This window comes from Paroedura picta, chromosome 3 (assembly GCF_049243985.1).
Source record: "Paroedura picta isolate Pp20150507F chromosome 3, Ppicta_v3.0, whole genome shotgun sequence".
NCBI lineage: Eukaryota > Metazoa > Chordata > Lepidosauria > Squamata > Gekkonidae > Paroedura > Paroedura picta.
The window spans coordinates 169,470,838-169,488,830 of record NC_135371.1 but is presented as its reverse complement, the minus strand read 5'-3'; the positions used below and the strand labels follow the sequence as shown (position 1 = coordinate 169,488,830).

Here is a 17,993-nt window from a genome sequence, read left to right as displayed (position 1 = left end):
AGAGAGAGAAGAAAAGAGTCGAGCCATCAAAGGGATTTTGTTGAAAAATAAATTTATTTACAGGGCAGGATCCCAGAGAGATTCGTCATAAAAAATAAAACAGGATCCAAGCCCCAATGCAGAGGTAACCAGAGAGGGACGGTTCCCCGTCACCCCTCGCTCAGGGACCACAACCAAGCTAAAACAGGAAAAGATCAGGGACTAGGAATCCACAGTAGATCTACTTCAGCATCTTGCAGGAACCACCTGGAAGGGGGCGGGGGGTATAATCACCAGCACAGAATCTACTTCAGGCAACAGTGTCCAAGTCCCTGGATTTTGCCCTGCTCTTCCCGTGTGTCCCAACCAATCCCTGCTAAAGTGGCGCTTCGTAAGACCCCCAAGTGCCGCTGAGATAGAAAGAGAAATCCTGAACAGCACGGACCCATCAAAACTGGCAGAGCCCCCCCCAAAATATAAAAGAGAGGCGTGTTCAAGAGAGGAAGGCAAAAATGGAGCCCTGCAGAACTCCCATCTAGAGAGAGGGGCTGGCCACGGCAAAAAATATGCTTGTGATCAGTGATGCCAAATCTCAAACTCACAGTCTAGACTGGTGCGTGTGTTTGTGTGTGTTGGGGGTGGGGTTGTTCTTTGCTGTCAAGTCATAGCAGCCCTGTAGGGCAGGGGTAGTCAACCTGTGGTCCTCCAGATGTCCATGGACTACAATTCCCATGAGCCCCTGCCAGCAAATGCTGGCAGGGGCTCATGGGAATTGTAGTCCATGGACATCTGGAGGACCACAGGTTGACTACCCCTACTGTAGGGTTTTCCAGGTAAGAGCTGTTCAGAGGTAGTTTGCCACTGCCTACCTCTGCGTCACAACCCTGAAGGTCTCCCATCCATATATTAGTCAAGGCTGACCCTGTTCAGCTTCCAAGATCCTGTGTATCATTTAACTTCCCTGTAATTACATCTTTTAAATTTTATTTGTTTGTTTAGATATCTAAACAGCCCCTCTCCGAAGAACAGAAGTAGGCAACTGTGGATCTCTAGATGTCCGTGGACTACAATTACCATGAGCCCCTGCCAGCATGAACTCATCTGTTCTGTGTTTCGTTCCCTCTAGTGGCCGATTCAATATCACACCAGTTTACATCCGGCATTTTTAAAATGCCATTTAAATCTGCAGGGCGACGTGCCGGACAGAAATCTGTGTAATATCGAATCGGCCACTAGAGGGGGCACAAACTAGGCCCCCAAAGAAGCAGGAATTTACAAACGAGGAAAATGAGGGTGCCGAAAAGACTAGAGTCCAGTAAAACCTCAAAGACAAACAAAATTCCCAGGGTATTCTTTAAACTTGCAAAAGCCAAAGCGGCTTTCATCCGCTAAGCAGGAGTGGAGATCCTTGAGGCCTTACATCACAGCATGAATCTGGGAGAGGTATTTCAAAAACGGGAGTTGGGATGCAGAGGCACAATGCAAAATGTACTCCGCTGGTTTAAAGCAGGGGGCTAATGCTTAAGGGCATAACAATCGCATCTGTGGCCATCTAAGAATCCCATGTTCCCATTCAACCCTGGGGCGACCATGGTTCGGAATTTGCAAATGAACTCAGGTTCTGCAATTGGGCATTGGGGATTTCCATTCCTAAAGATGGAGCGTTGCCTTGATGCTCCCCAGACTTGCCGGGGGAGGTGGGGTGGGAGTCATGTTCCAAGCAGGTCAAATTCCCCACGAGGAAGCTGCTCTAATCCGACTCTGGCATCGGCTGACGCAGGCTTTATCCTGACTGATGCTCACCAGAGCGGACAAAACATAAACAGGGTGAGGAAGGAAGCAACCAAAGTGAGATAGGGAAAGGAAGGAGGAGAGGGGGTACTGTGAAGCCCTCTCCTGCTTGGCTGTCTCCTAGCTTTCAATCCGTGATATATATGGCTGTGAAAGTTGGGCCATAAGGAAGGCTGAGCGTCAAAGAATTGAGGCTTTTGAACTACAGTGCTGGAGAAGACTCTTGCGAGTCCCTTGGACTGCGAGGCAAACAAACCGGTCAGTCCTAGAGGAGATCAGCCCTGACTGCTCCTTAGAAGGCCAGATCCTGAAGATGAAACTCAAATACTTTGGCCACCTCATGAGAAGGAAGGACTCCCTGGAGAACAGCCTAATGCTGGGAGCGATTGAGGGCAAAAGAAGAAGGGGACGACAGAGAATGAGGTGGCTGGATGGAGTCACTGAAGCAGTCGGTGCGAGCTTAAATGGACTCCGGGGAATGGTAGAGGACAGGAAGGCCTGGAGGATCATTGTCCATGGGGTCGCGATGGGTCGGACACGACTTCACAACTAACACCAACATCATATGGGAGGCATAGTCCTAAAACAGGGGTAGTCAACCTGAGGTCCTCCAGATGTCCATGGACTACAATTGCCATGAGCCCCTGCCAGCAAACGCTGGCAGGGGCTCAATGGAATTGTAGTCCATGGACATCTGGAGGACCTCAGGTTGACTACCCCTGCCCTAAAGGATCTTCAGAGGCTCACATGAACATATGAAACTACCTTATACTGGATCAGACCTTTGGTCCATCAGAATCAGTATTGCCTGCTCGGACCGGCAGCTGCTCTCTAGGCCAAGGTCACCCAGCTGACTGCCTGTGGAGGAATCAAACCGGGCTCACCACTCGTGGTCCTTGTAGTCCGTAGACATCTGGACAGCTGTGGTTTGGCCACCCCTGGCGTAAAGGAATTTGGCACCACTGATCCAGCTGAGCTGGCCTCCGTTTACGAGGCAATGGAACGCAGGAATGCATCCCAGAAAACAAGCATGTGGTCTGCTACAGATCTCCATTTTTATTCTAAATCTTCTCCTTTGGCCATTTCCTCTTGAACACCCCCTCGCCTCGGGGTGGGGGGGTGGGGGATCCCTTCTTTGTCACGTGAATCCGTGCTAATATATGGCTACAAAAACAGTTTCACTCCAGCGCAAAAAAGTTTTTAAAAGCTGCGCAAGTTGAAGAGGAAGGAAAAATTAAAAAAAAGACACATAGGACGGCCGTGCCGGTCCCCGTTGCTCTCCCCAGTCCCCCGGGGACTTCCAAACAATCAACCCTGAAGCAAGAGGATCAGGACGGGGAGCGCAGAAAGGGGCCGTCCGCCCTAGGCTAAGAGTTCGTAAAGCTACTCTGCTCGGTGCTCTCAATAAAACTGGGACGAGCCCACGGGCACCGGCAAGAGAAAGAGAGGCTCGGAGGGGCCGATTCCCACGTTAAAAGTGCTCACGGGCTGCCGCGGGGTCCCGCGATACAGACGGGTACTAAGTGCTCCCTCCTTGGGAAATTAAGTCTTAAGCATATGCAGGCCCAACTTGGACTGCTGGGAAATTGCTTCAGCAGCCTCCACAACCAGCCCCTTTGATTGTTTTCCTGGCCTGTACATGTAGAAATCAGAAAAACCACTATAGGAAAGCGGTTGCCAAGAGATGTCCATGGACTACAATTCCCATGAGCCCCTGCTGGCAGGGGCTCATGGGAATTGTAGTCCATGGACATCTGGAGAGCCACCGTTTAGCCACCCCTGGCCTATGAGGCAGTCATATTTTGGCTGAGACTCCTGTAGCAGGGGTGGCCAAACGGTGGCTCTCCAGATCTCCAACTACAGTTCCCGTGAGCCCATGCTACCACATGTCGGCAGGGGCTCGTGGGAATTGTAGTCCATAGACATCTAGAGAGCCACAGTCTGGCCACCCCTGCTACAGGAGTCTCAGCCAATTTATGACTACCTCATGGGCAGGGGTGGCCAGACGGCGGCTCTCCGGATGTCGACAGACTACAGTTCCCATGAACCCTTGCTACTACATGTCGGCAGGGGCTCATGGGAATTGTAGTCCATAGACATCTAGAGAGCCACAGTCTGGCCACCCCTGCTACAGGAGTCTCAGCCAATTTATGACTACCTCATGGGCAGGGGTGGCCAGACAGCGGCTCTCCAGATGTCTATGGACTACAGTTCCCATGAGCCTTTGCTTGGCGGCAGGGGCTCATGGGAATTGTAGTCCATGGACTTCTGGAGAGCCACCGTTTAGCCACCCCTGCTACAGGAGAACACAAAAACGATCGAACAAAAGAGACAACGGATCGTGTGGCCAAAATATGCATCTGTGTCTAGAGAAGCACAATTATTGTGTTTGTTTAATTTGTATACCGCCTTGCCATGCAGGCTCAGGGCGGTGGGCAACAATAAAAAGCAATTATAGAATTAATAACAAACATAACCATTAAAACACGAAAACCTTTAGAACCGCACCTTCCCTTCAAGTTCCGTTGAGCTGTGTCCCCGGTGTGGCCCTTCTCATTTCTAGCGTAGAAACATAATTGGCGTTTTCAACGGGGATTTTCTGTTGGGGTGGGCGATTGGAGGGAAGTAAAAAAAGAGTCAGTAAAAAGTCTCTTTATTATACGAACACATCTCCCTTCTAAGCAAAACTCACCCAGCGGAAATAATGCCCAAGGCTGAATGAGGTTCCAAGGACGGAGGCACGCTTAAGAAAGAAAATTTAAAACAGCCATTTTGAGCTTGGCTCCTTCAGAGAGCCGTCTCTTTGGAAATAAGGACTTGCTGGAACCTTGTTCAGCTTTCAGAGTTGCTTAAAGGAGACACACTTGTCCATGGATTATTTCCTCTGGATTAATTTTGCTTAGAATGAATAGAATCACAGAGTTGGAAGGGACCTCCTGGGTCATCTAGTCCAACCCTCTGCCCTATGCAGGACACCCATAACCGTATCGCTGAAGATTTGCTCATATAATAAAGAAGCTTTCCCCGATTCATAGTTTGGCCACACGATTCGTACTTTCTCACGTAGAAATCAGGACGGTTTCCCCCGAAGGTGTTTACAGAAGTTTCCCAGGGTTCTTTTGGCCCGGAAAAACAAATTTTTGGAAGGAGACGTCTCTTAGCCCCATACGTGCCTGGGGCTTACATTCCTTACAGGGAATACCCGGAATGCATCTGTTGAGTAACGTGCAAATCGGCCCTTCACTGCGGGGAGCCAGTGAGGTGAATACAAACAGGCTTCAAATGGTTTAAGCATTGTGTAGGTTTTCCACACGGCTTGACCGGAGGCCAATCATGGCTTGCGTGGCCTACTAATTGTTTGCATATGGCGTACTCAAAGTGTAACCATATTTCACTTACAGTTTACATAGAACAATTGCAGTCTTGCTGATTGTTAACTCATGGCTTACTCATGGTTTTGCATGTAGGATGGCTAGAGCTAGTTATTTATGGGGGAAAGTCTCACACTGAAGGTCCATTACTGTTCACGCACGCTTATTCATGATGTACTAGTGGGTTACACAAAGTCTTGCCGGGAGTTGACGCTTCCCGTGCTCACACTTAGCGAATGGTTTCGGTATCGCCCGCGTGTTGTGTACAATGGGGCTCGGTCACAAAACGGATCCGGGATTCCCACGTTTTGCTCATGATTATATCCATGGCTTATGCACGGCGCACTCACAGTTTGCTCTAAAAGCACAACTTACTTTTATACACAAATCACACACGATTTTTACACTATTGGTAATACTCATGGTTTGTACCTGATTGAGTTGCAGATTGCTGTTTACACAAAGGACCTAACCTAGTCAATAAAAGTCAATAAAACACCCCCTTGTAAAGCACTTTGAAGATTTCTTCCAGTAGTAGGCAATGTGGAAGTGCAAAAAAGGTATCGTCGCTATTACTATTAAATGCTACACAAAAGGATGATTAAAAGTAACCATGTCTTTGTGGATAAAATTGCTTGCTTTTTAAAGCACAAAACATCAGACCGCTTTCACAATCTCTTGGCAACGCCGCCCGGCCAAAACCATCATCTGAGTTCAATTTCCCTTCCCGGTAACGTAAGTCCAGTTCTAGCTGGCTAATCAACATGGAAGGAAGAGACACAGAGTCAACCCCGACGGCAACTGAGTAATTAAAGGAATATCATGCCCTGTCTCGATTACTTCTTAATCAGAAGTGTGTGAATCGAGACCCAACTAGATGGTGATGGTGGCAGATTGTGTTTTAGCCCGGATCTGCCCAATAAAATAAGACAGTGGAATCGGTGATAGGGTTTGCCAGTCTCCAGATGGAGAATTTCCAAAATTATAAGATCTCCTGGCTACAACAAAAATCAGATCCCCCGGAGAAGATGGAAGCTTTGGAGAACAGACTTTGAGCGACTCTGCATTCTCAATTTTCCTCGCTTGTATATTCCTGTTTCTCGGGGAGGGGGGGGAGGTTGTTCCTATTCCGAACATCTTTTGCTCCCCCTATTGGTCAATTAGATATTATACTGGTTTGTGTCCAGCATATCTCCCTACAGATTTCAACTGCAGGAATTCACACACAAGGGAAATGATAATGAGGGAAAACCCTATAGCAGGGGTGCTCAAACTGCCAGCATGCTGGCAGGGGCTCATGGGAATTGTAGTCCGTGGACATCTGGAGAACCAAAGTTTGGCCACCCCTGCCTATAGCATTTATACAACACTGAGGTTCCTCTCATTTTCCTAGCCCTGTTCTCTCCAGGTTCTACCCCCAAATCTTCAGCAATTTCCCAACTCAGAGCCGGTGACCCATCGTAGGTGAAATGGATGTCAACCGCTCCCCCTGCCAGTGACTTTCTGTCCTCCAGCGTGATTCTCCTCCCGTCAGAGCTCACTTCAGTCACCGTAAGCTCTGAAAAATATCAGCTTAGGGAACAGAACACAAGAATTGTAACTCTTGGGAAGAAACGTGAACTCGAAAACATGACTCTGCCACCATCACATCTAGTTCAACCCTATTAATACTCACTACAGTTCTTTTCCCCGGCGCGTCTCGTGTCCCCCCAAGTGCAGAACCCCCCTCTTCCCCGCTCAAATCCTTGCTTTAATCCTCTTAAAACACGGCCTTTCGATTTCTCTACCCACAAGGTACACTTTCCACAGGAGCCATCGGATGACCATCTGCCACGGAACTCCTAAATGGCAAAGATTTGGGGGCATTTTCAAGGGCTTGGTTCACCCGTCACACGAGTCAGGAACTCTAGCCCCCCCCCCAGTTGTTCCATGTAAAAAGAAAAAAACATTTGAACACATTCAAGATTTCCCTGGAATGGCAGTTTGAGACAGAGCAAGCTCTCCTCCTCAGCGAGGAACTAATCCGCCCCTTACAGGTCTCGTCATAGCAGAAATTCCCTACAGGTTTTTTCCCCCCCACTTCAAAAACCAGAAAAATACTCTCCCCCGTGTGCTTCCCTTTCTTGCCAACCTTTAAAAGGCACCCCCTTCCCCCACTCCCACCCCATGTCCCGCAGGTTCAAAAATAGATATCAAAAATGGACGGACGAAAAAAGATAAATATAGCTCTACGCCGTCTTTTCTCTCTCAATAGGACTCTCTTGACAATAGATAAAACCGATATATAGACTCTGTGAAAAAATAGAAGGCCCTGGGAATTCTGATCGGGAATTGGGTGACATTTCCAAAGTCTTCCGCAGCATCCAATAAGGACTTACCGGAAAATCCCACCAAAACGAGAAAAAAAAATAGAACGTGCCACAATCAAGGAGCGAGGAAATTCTCGTCTTCTGGAAATGTGAGCTACTGACCTACCCCTTATGACACAGCCCTTTTGTTTAGGTTGTACATTCCCTTATCATATATCTGGAAAGAAGCTAAGAGCTGTAAAAAGAGGCAGGATTTCCATTTCGCCGTTTCCATGGAAAGGACCCCGGTTTGGGTTGTAGGAAACGAAGGGGACGCAAGGTAGAAATGAGTCAGTGCTGCCTCTGGGGTGGCTCGTGAAGTGGAAGAGATCTGTGTGGTAGGATTTCCTTTCCGGACACCAACCCGCACATGACGTTTCCTCATAAGAATGGGAGTAATGTCTGACACTTCTCCAATGGATAAAGGGGGAAGAAATGGAGCTGTACGAAAATAGTCAAGGACTTCCCCTTTGGTCATTCCTACGGTGACCGTTGATCGTCAGGAAATAAATTAAGGAAACCATTCTGCAAAGAGAGAAGGTTCCCCTTATAGGAAGGGCTTCCCTTCTCTGGTCTCCGCAATGACGAACCGGTGACCTCTGACCTCCAGGAAGCACATCTTAAAAAATGACAACACACCCAGAGCTTCCACTGCTGTTGGCACCTCTGACGTATCCCCAAGGAAGACTTAGCGACGTCCCCCCCTATCTCAATGAATCAAAGAAAACCTGGTCAACGTGGTCCAGCCCAAACCAACACAACTGGCGCTGCTAAGTCATCTGACCAAGCTGAACGTGACTGGCGGTATTCCTTTCCACCCGGTCCCCCAGAAGACAATGTTCAAGTTTTCCTCCCCTCCCACATCATGCTAAATCAGCAATCAACCATAGAGATATCCTGTTTAGCCATGAAAAAACATGGGTTCATAACCCTCCTCGGTAACTCTATCTCAGGTTCCATAATTCCCAGCATAGCCTGTTTGGTGGTTAAAGGGGACATCTTCCTTCCCTTTCTCACCATGGGATCCAACCCATGGTCAACAGTGCCTTCTCCTGGCCGTTCGACAACAACCGACAATTCCGGTGCTGAAATTCAGCCCTCAAACCACACTGACTGGAATTTCTCAGTTTACTCTACCTGGCCAAACCACGACGACGGAAATTTCTGTCTACTCTACCCAGCCCAAACCAACATGGCTTACGCACCGACATCTTGGCCATGGCAGACACCACCACGCCGCCAAAATAAATATGGCCGATACAGCTTCTATCCCCTCTACACAGCCAAACCAAACCAGACTGGCAAAGTCTACCCCTCTTCGATGACCTAATTACATCTCAGATGAGGTGACAAACACAAGAGATCTGATTTATCGTAGAGGGTTGAAGAAGAAGGTGGTTCCTCTTGACCTTGGACCATGAACCCCCCAAATCATCTCCCTTAAAAGGAGAAGGAATACCAAGAAGGAGGGTGCCCCCACCCTGCCCCATCAAAAGTCAACATGGACAACCCCTTAAAGCAGAAAGGGGACCAAATAAACGAGGATATATATCCCCTTTGCCCCAAATGAGGTATCGGAGGGCCATATCAAACTTCTCAGAAGCTGGCAGGTGCAGCGAGTGGACATCTTGGCGTCCGGGAGACTCCGTTCCGGCTTCGTGGGAAATCCCGGCACTTCCAAGCGAGTGAACCCTTCCGCTGCTGTGTCACTTCCACCCCTCGAGGAGGGCGGCAGTCCCCGCTTTGCCAAAGGGATCTTCCAGTCAACGAAGAGACACGGAGATGTTTAATCCGGGCTTCTTGGAAAGGAACTGAAGCCGTTTCATTGGCAGAAGCAACGAGAGATAACAGAGGTGTGGAGAGGGCAGGTTATGGCTTCTGGGGGCCCGGAGAAAGGACGACAGGGGTGGAAAGTCCGTCGACACTGAGCGAGGGAATGTGAACTTGAGAGCTGGAGTTGCTGGGAAACTGGAAGGAAGAGAGAGAGAGAGAAACAGGGAACTGAGAGAACCAAAACCCTAAAATCAACCAGGGTTTTGTGAAACCCTGGAGTTTCTTGACAGCCCAAATAGGTGGGAGTTAATCCCTTCTCGTTCCTCCGCTTCTCCAGTCAAACTCCTCCCTCTTCTTTTTGTGGCTTTCCCCTAGGTGTTTATTATATTCATCAAATGATACATCGTGGCACTGTCACATAGACACCCCCCACCCCCATTGATGCTGGTCAAATCCCACGCAGCATTCCTCGCAGATCCTAGCCCCAGTCTGCCTCATCCCTCTCCACAGCTCTCCTTTCCTGCCGCTTCCCAGTTCTGTGCATTATTCACGCACGCGCATGCCAAATCCCCAGTTCGACACCCAGAGACACATTAATTTGCTTGCATGTGCTCATTTGGGTTAGGCGGCTTTCAAAGGAAAGACTGGCACTGAGGAAGCTTCATTTCCTGCTGTGTTTCCATGCGGACTTGTTTCTAGCGCCCCCCCCCCGCTTCCCCTAACCGTCGGAAGTGGCTTTTAAACGACTAATATCCCTTGTCAGGAGGGAGTACCCCTGGCTACACTTGGCAGCTACTTTTCTGTGTTCCTTCCGTCACCACCGCTGAGAACGCAGATGCATGTGCAAGGGCTGTGTGAGCTCCATGTGGCCGTTTGCCCTGCCCTGCCCTTGCCTCTGTTCCCTGAAGCCACCGTTTCCTCCTCCACCAAAGGGCAATTAGGGGCTATTAAAATTTTGTAATTGACGTACCTCTATAGCAGCCTTTGTCGACTTTTTTAATGTTGAGAAACCCCTGAAAACATTCAACAGGCTTCGAGAAAGCCCAGAAGTGGCACGATGGTGCAGAATATGGAAGGGAAGCAGTGCTGTGCACATGCCCACCTGGGGCCCCTCCCCTTCCCACCCCTTTCCAGACCATCATTGGCTATTTCAGGAGGGGAGGACGGTCAACATGACACTTCTTAGCAAGCTGTCCAAAGCCCCCCATGAATTGGAACTGCATTATTCAGCACAGGTGAAAGCGCCCTGTTGCCGTTCTGCTTTCCGGCAGTGGGTGAGACCCTGGACAGCCGCTGCCTGTCTGAGTAGACAGATCTCTTTAACTGGACTGAACTGAATCTCTTTAATTGGACCTTGATGGACCAAGGTTCTGATTCAGCCAGAAGGCCATTTCATATGCGTTCGGCGTCCAAGATCTAGCTACATCAGGCTGGCCTGGGCCATTCAGATCACAGAACTACAAAGACACACTGTCTTATCACAACCCCTTTGCGATCCAGCCCCAGACTCTCTGTCCACCCCCCCACACCCCCAAACTCGGATCTCCTTCTCTTGCCTCTGCAGACAGACCACAGCCAACAAGAATTCTCCCAGTAACCCCATCTCCAGAGCTCTGCAGGCCCTCGGATCTCATACCATACCTGGAAAGAGAGCTTGGCAGGACTCCGTGGGGCAATGGGGCTCAGGGTGCTCCAGAAATGAATAGTGGGGGGCAGGGAACTCGGGGTAAGCAAGACCGGGGTCTGCAAAGAGATAAAAAGGCATGTCAGACCTGGGAGAGGAAGAAAACAAATACACGCCCCAGGGGCTCCAGACCGAGCCTCAAGAGGGCACCCTTTTGGTTCCTCCCCCCCTCCTTTCTAACTGCAAGAAGGAAGAAGTTTAGATTAACCTCCAGCAAGGTGATTGGCCATCCTGGGCAGGTGGCAAGCGGTGACAGGGCTTTTTCAGTAGTGGCCCCTTACTTACAGACTGCGCTTCCTTTTGATGCTCGCCTACCATCTGCTTTGCTTTCTTTTAGGCCCCAGGATACCATGTTTTCGTTCACCCGGACTTTTTAGTAGAGGATTGGGGTTTTTTAAACACGATTTTAGCCTTGAAACTATTAAGGTGTCAGCGGTCTGCCATTATGGTCTATGTTTTTATTCTGGCTTGGGTTTTTTTAAAATGCTGGATGGAAGTGAGTCTCTTTTTAAACATTACCACTCTAATGGCAGAAAGTGAAGAGGAACTAAAGAGCCTGTTGATGCAGGTGAAGGAGGAGAGTGCAAAAGTTGGCTTGAAACTCAGCATCAAGAAAACGAAGATCATGGCATGCGGCCCTCTCAATTCCTGGCAAATAGATGGGGAAGAAATTGAGATAGTGACAGATTTTATTTCCCTGGGCTCCAAGATCACTGCAGATGGGGACTGCAGCAAAGAAATTAAAAGACGCTTGCTCCTTGGGAGGAAAGCTATTGCAATTCTAGACAGCATCCTAAAAAGCAGAGACATCACCCTGCCAACAAAAGTACGTTTAGTCAAGGCTATGGTATTCCCAGTTGCAATGTATGGCTGCGAAAGTTGGACCATAAGGAAGGCCGAGCGTCAAAGAATTGAGACTGTTGAACTCTGGTGCTGGAGAAGACTCTTGCGAGTCCCTTGGACTGCAAGGCGAACAAACCGGTCAGTCCTAGAGGAAATCAACCCTGCCTGCTCTTTAGAAGGCCAGATCCTGAAGATGAAATTCAAATACTTTGGCCACCTCATGAGAAGGAAGGACTCCCTGGAGAAGAGCCTAATGCTGGGAGCGATTGAGGGCAAAAGAAGAAGGGGACAACAGAGAATGAGGTGGCTGGATGGAGTCACTGAAGCAGTGGGTGCAAACTTAAATGGACTCCGGGGAATGGTAGAGGACAGGAAGGCCTGGAGGATCATGGGGTCGCGATGGGTCGGACACGACTTCGCACATAACAACAACAACAAGACTGGGCGTATAAGACACCCCCCAACATTTCCACTCAAAATATAGAGTTTGTTACATGAAGTGCACCTGGCGTATAGGACGACCCCCCCACTTGGAGGCATGTTTTTCAGGGGGGAAAAGTAGTCTTATAGGCCAGCAAATACTGTAATTTTGCTTTGTGAGCCACCTTTCTGCAAAGCTGGCAGACAACTGTTCCAAACGAACCAATAAAAAACGCATGGCTAGAGAAAATCTTGAGACCCATCTCTCCACCCGCACGCAAAAGGCAGATTTGGCACAGAAGCTCGCCGTTGCCAGCCTAGTGATCTACGTTTGGAATTGTTATATAGTTGGGTACACAAGACAGGGCCTTTTCAGTGGTAGCCCCACCATTATGTATATTCGGTCTTGAAACAGCTGCTGGCTGTGTTCCGGATCAAGTTCTCACGGTGCTGGCGATCACCTTGAAAACCTAAAGAGTCTAGGACTTCTGTCCCTGGCAGACCACCACTTCCGACATGTTCCCACTTGAAATTTGTGTTGTTTGACTTGCAATTTATTTGCAGAGCCTGGCCCTTGGGAAGTTTGGCTGGCATCCGGCAGGATGAAGGCCTTCTTTGTGGTGGCCCCATCCTGGAAAAAAATGTTCACAGTCAGAGTAGTTCAGCAGTGGAATAGGCTGCCTAAGGAGGTGGTGAGCTCCCCCTCGCTGGCAGTCTTCAAGCAAAGGTTGGATACACACTTTTCTTGGATGCTTTTAGGATGCTTAGGGCCGATCCTGCATTGAGCAGGGGGTTGGACTAGATGGCCTGTGTGGCCCCTTCCAATTCTATGATTCTATTCTATGGTGGAACCAGCTGTTGGATGATCTGTGAGCCCTACAGGACTTACCTAAAACCCAATGGTCTGCAAAACAGAGCTCTCCCGCTTGGCTTTTAGTTGGGTTGGGTTTGCTACGCGGGCTATTCTTCACTTTTATTTGTGTTATATGTTTTAAAAATGAGATTTGAATGTTTTAATTGTTTAGCTGCCTCGAGACCAGCTGGTGGCGAGAGGCGGCATATAAACACAGTTTAGAAAGACAGTTTCATTTAGGATTGCTTTTGACTAAACTATTTATTAGCAGTCCTAACTGGTGTCTTTCCGTTGTGGGTTTTTATGTGCCTTTATAATTATGGCTTTAAATACGTTGGAAGCTTCCTTGCATTCCACAAGGAAGAAACATAGCTAGCGGGTGCCTTAAACAGACAGATTAAATAGAAACAAAACTTGGTGTTTGAGGGTGGAGAGGAGTTTAAACATCAAATCAAGCACGACCCCTAACAAAAAGGGACATCCGACATGGGACGCCTGCATCGTTTCTTGGAGACCCACGTTCGAATCCAACCTGTGTCACAAATGGTTAACTTGGGCCGGTTGTTCTCTCTGTCTAGACCAGGGGTAGTCAAACTGCGGCCCACCAGATGTCCATGGACTACAATTCCCATGAGCCCCTGCCAGCGAACGCTGGCAGGGGCTCCTGGGAATTGTAGTCCATGGACATCTGGAGGGCCGCAGTTTGACTACCCCTGGTCTAGACTAAATCACAGGGTTCTTGTTCACGGGATAAAATGGAAGAGCGGTCCCTGTTGGGGAGAAAAGTGGGGTGTCGTTACCTCTAAATGAATCAGCGTACCTACAGGACCGCATCCTCCAGTGTACCTAAGGGATCGCGTCTCTGCCTACACCCCTCAGAGAGCCTTACGCTCTTCTACAATGACCCCTGGCCCCAGGGAAGCTCGCCTGACTTCAACCAGGGCCAGAGCTTTCTCCATCCTGGCCCCCACCTAGTGGAACAAGCTCCCGGAAGAGATCAGAGCCCTAGCAGAGCTTAAACAGTTCCGCAGGGCCTGCAGAAGGAAGCTCTTCCGCCAGGCTTTTGATTGAGGTTGACCTGAATTCAATCCCATTGGCCCCTGAACCCCCCCCTCCCCATGTGAACCACCACCGACATGTCCATCCTACGGGGTGGTCAGTACGTGACAGTTAAAATTGAATGTTCTCACCATGTTTGTTCCATTATGTTACTGTTCTCCTGTTATGACTCCTTCACTACTGTTCAATTTATCATGTTATTTGTACTGTTTTTATTCCAGTTCCATGTAAACCAGCCTGAGCCTCAGGGGAGGGCGGTATATAAATATAATAAATAAATAATCCCCCAAGAGCACTACAGTCTGTGGAACAACATCTGTTCAGAGTCCCCGGCCCAAAAGAGGAGAAGCCTTCTCCTCTTTTGGGCCGGGACAGGGCCTTTTCGGCCACGGCCGGGTGGACCAAGGACAGTGCCGTTTCGGCCACGGCCGGGTGGAATGTCCTCCCAAGAGAGTCCAGGGCCCTGCGGGACCTCAATCAGTTCCAAGATGCAGCTCTTCCGCCAGGCTTATGGCTGAGGCCTAGAATAACACCCACCAATAAAGTCAGGCCTCACTGCTGGAGGAGTGAGTTGGAAGATCGTCTCCATAGAAAACCCTTTCTGCAGAAATTTCAGCTGGGGGTATCAGGAAAATGTTAATCTTTTTAGATTTTCAACTGTACGTTTTATATATTGCTTCCCCCCCTGAACAATTATTTGAATTTATTATGATGATTTGAATTCATTGCTTCCCACTCTTGGCAGAGCCAGCTCGTGGCAGGTTACAAGACTAAAATAAATACAATCCCCTAAAAATCCCCCTAAAACACAGTCGTTAATAAAATACAGTCTGACAAGAACATGACGGCAAACCAGCCCCCCACCTACCCCGCTGGGGCCCAGGAGAAACAGCGGGCCGCCATATATAAAACATGGTGGAGTACCTCTCCTCCTTGCTCCTCCTTTGGGGGGGCCCACAGATCTTCTTTTCACCCTGGCCTCAACCATAGACCTCAACCATGTGGTCTCAACCCTGGCCTCAACCATAGACCTCAACCATGTGGCCTCAGCCATGAGGCCTCAACCATAGACCTCAACCATGTGGCCTCAACTCTGGCCTCAACCATAGACCTCAACCATGTGGCCTCAACCATAGACCTCAACCATGTGGTCTCAACCCTGGCCTCAATCATAAACCTCAACCATGTGGCCTCAACTCTAGCCTCAACCATAGAACTCAACCATGTGGTCTCAACCCTGGCCTCAATCATAAACCTCAACCATGTGGCCTCAACTCTAGCCTCAGCCATAGACCTCAACCATGTGGTCTCAACCCTGGCCTCAACCATGTGGCCTCAACCATAGACCTCAACCATGTGGTCTCAACCCTGGCCTCAATCATAAACCTCAACCATGTGGCCTCAACTCTAGCCTCAACCATAGAACTCAACCATGTGGCCTCAACCCTGGCCTCAATCATAAACCTCAACCATGTGGCCTCAACTCTAGCCTCAGCCATAGACCTCAACCATGTGGTCTCAACCCTGGCCTCAACCATGTGGCCTCAACTCTAGCCTCAACCATGTGGCCTCAACCCTGGCCTCAATCATAAACCTCAACCATGTGGCCTCAACTCTAGCCTCAACCATAGACCTCAACCATGTGGCCTCAACCCTGGCCTCAATCATAAACCTCAACCATGTGGCCTCAACTCTAGCCTCAACCATAGACCTCAACCATGTGGCCTCAGCCATAGACCTCAACCATGTGGTCTCAACCCTGGCCTCAATCATAAACCTCAACCATGTGGCCTCAACTCTAGCCTCAGCCACAGACCTTAACCATGTGGCCTCAACCCTGTGGCCTCAACCCTGGCCTCAGCCATGTGGAAGGGCAGGGTAGAACTAAAAAAAAATATTAGATTTTTATTGTAAATGGCATTCCTGAAGCAGTCGACCAGGCCTCAGGGTCAAATATAGCCTCACCAACGCATGGGAAGAAATAACCGTGGTGGGCGTCAGGGTGCTCCCCGTCCCGCCAGGTGCCAAGAGGCTGTTCACAGCAGCGTTCACTTTCTCCTGGGTGGGCAACGACGGCAGCTCCAGGACTTTGGGCTTCTTCCCCTTCTGGGGCTGTCCCTCGACAGAGACGACCACCGGGTTGGGCGACGGGGCTTCCTCCTTCAACAGCCTGGGCCCCTCCATGGCCAGCTCGGTCCCCAAGGAGGCCTTTTCCGGGGGCGCCACCTCTTCTTTCTCCGCGGCGTCCATCAGAACAAGCAGGGCAGAGGCCTCCTCCTCCAGGTCCAGGTTTTCCTCCTCGACCTTCACCAGCACCTTCTCTTCGAGAGGAGATGTCTCCAGGGAGGTGGGCTCGACGATGACCTGGAAGAGAAGGGTGGGGGGAAAGGGGTGGGTGGGAGGTCCCCAGAACATCAGTCAAGCAAAGCACAGCTGCCACAACTTTGGCTAACATGCTGCATGAACCAAAATACAGTAAAAAAAAAAGTAGTTTGTATGTTCATAGATATACCACCCAAAAGGGCCTGATTTTGAAAGATTAGAGGTCTCAAATAGTTTTATCTGGCTTTTTGGTCCACAGAATTGACTAGTAAGTAAAATGTCGGGTGGGTTCTCCATCTTTGGGGATTTCTAAACAGAGGCTGGAGAGCCATCTGACGGAGAGGCTGATTCTGTGAAGGCGCAAGGGGGTGGCAGGTGACAGTGGATGAGCGAGAGGGTTGTGAGTGTCCTGAATTATGTTGGGGGTTGGACTAGATGACCCAAGAGGTCCTTTCCAACACTATGATTCTAAGTTTATAAGTTTTTTTAAAGTTTCCCTAATTGATGTATAGCATGCTGTCATTAACACAACTTTCCTTCTTTTTTCCTTTCAGATGTCCATAGTGTCCTGAGAATATATCATTGTATGTAACAATTCTTGTGTTTATTGTATTTTATGTACGCTGGTTTTATTTGATGCCTGACCATTGATAAAGGTGGTAACACCAAAACATGTCTTGTCAGTGGCAGTGTTGGTATGCATGTATGCATTGGCTTTATTGAGGCTATGCTAAAAGCCTTGGGTTTTTAACCTAAATAAATACTTAGGTGTTTGATTTGTGTTCTTAGCTATAACACAATATATAAATCCAAAATTCAGGGGGGGGAAAGTTTGCGTGTTCCTAGATATATACAATAACACAATCATATGTAAATCTAAAATTCTAAGTCCTGTTAATTGTCCAATCCTTGGAAGCAAGAGGAGAAATTCTCTAGAATGTACACTAGGCAGGATTCCGGTATAGCGAAGCCTGTTTCATGAATTTCTTCAGCAGCATTGACCAAATGTCCAGACATAATCTCTCAATGTCAGCATGTAGGATCAGTAAGTACCAGAAAAATACCTCCTGCAGTCGCTCAATTTAAAGGTGAGACACAAGTCGTTGTGAGTCAGATACCACTGAGAGCTTATGGCCTGACAATTGGTTAATGCTGCTGAAGAAAGTCATGAAACACGTTTTGTTATACCGGAATCCTGTTCAGCATTCATTCCAGAGAATTTCATAGAATAGAATCATAGAGTTGGAAGGGGCCATACAGGCCATTTAGTCCAACTTCCTGCTCAACGCAGGATCAGCCCTAAGGCCCTAAGCCAAATTTTTCCTTTGGCTTCCAAGGACTGGACAATAAACAGGACTTAGAATTTTAGATTTAGATTGATTGTGTTATTGTATATATCTAGGAACACACAAACTATTTTTTTTTTGCTGTTGTCTTCTTTGTGTGCTCATGAACCAAAGGCAGGCCTCACATTCATCTCCCGAATTAATGCAACGGCCTTCCAAATGACTACTGGTCTCCCTTATGAAAATGGGATTTTCAAAAAATCA

The 17,993-nt window shown here is 48.7% G+C and overlaps 1 protein-coding gene across 5 annotated transcripts in view; it reads right to left on the bottom strand.

Annotated features, from left to right (window-relative positions):
- The window catches only part of ELK1 (ETS transcription factor ELK1), a 33,541-nt gene that overhangs the window by 2,900 nt on the left and 12,648 nt on the right, over positions 1–17,993 (bottom strand). For 3 of the 5 annotated variants that reach the window (XM_077329421.1, XM_077329423.1, XM_077329422.1), the window contains exons 4-6: positions 16,087–16,485; positions 10,904–11,005; positions 36–9,457 (exon numbers count right to left, since the gene is read on the bottom strand). In XM_077329421.1, coding sequence (XP_077185536.1) covers positions 9,359–9,457; positions 10,904–11,005; positions 16,087–16,485 — 600 coding nt within the window. In that variant the 3' untranslated portion in view covers positions 36–9,358. Of the gene's footprint in view, positions 1–35; positions 9,458–10,903; positions 11,006–16,086; positions 16,486–17,993 lie in introns of those variants that run through there. The other 2 variants (XR_013229656.1, XR_013229655.1) reach the window with 2 other exon arrangements.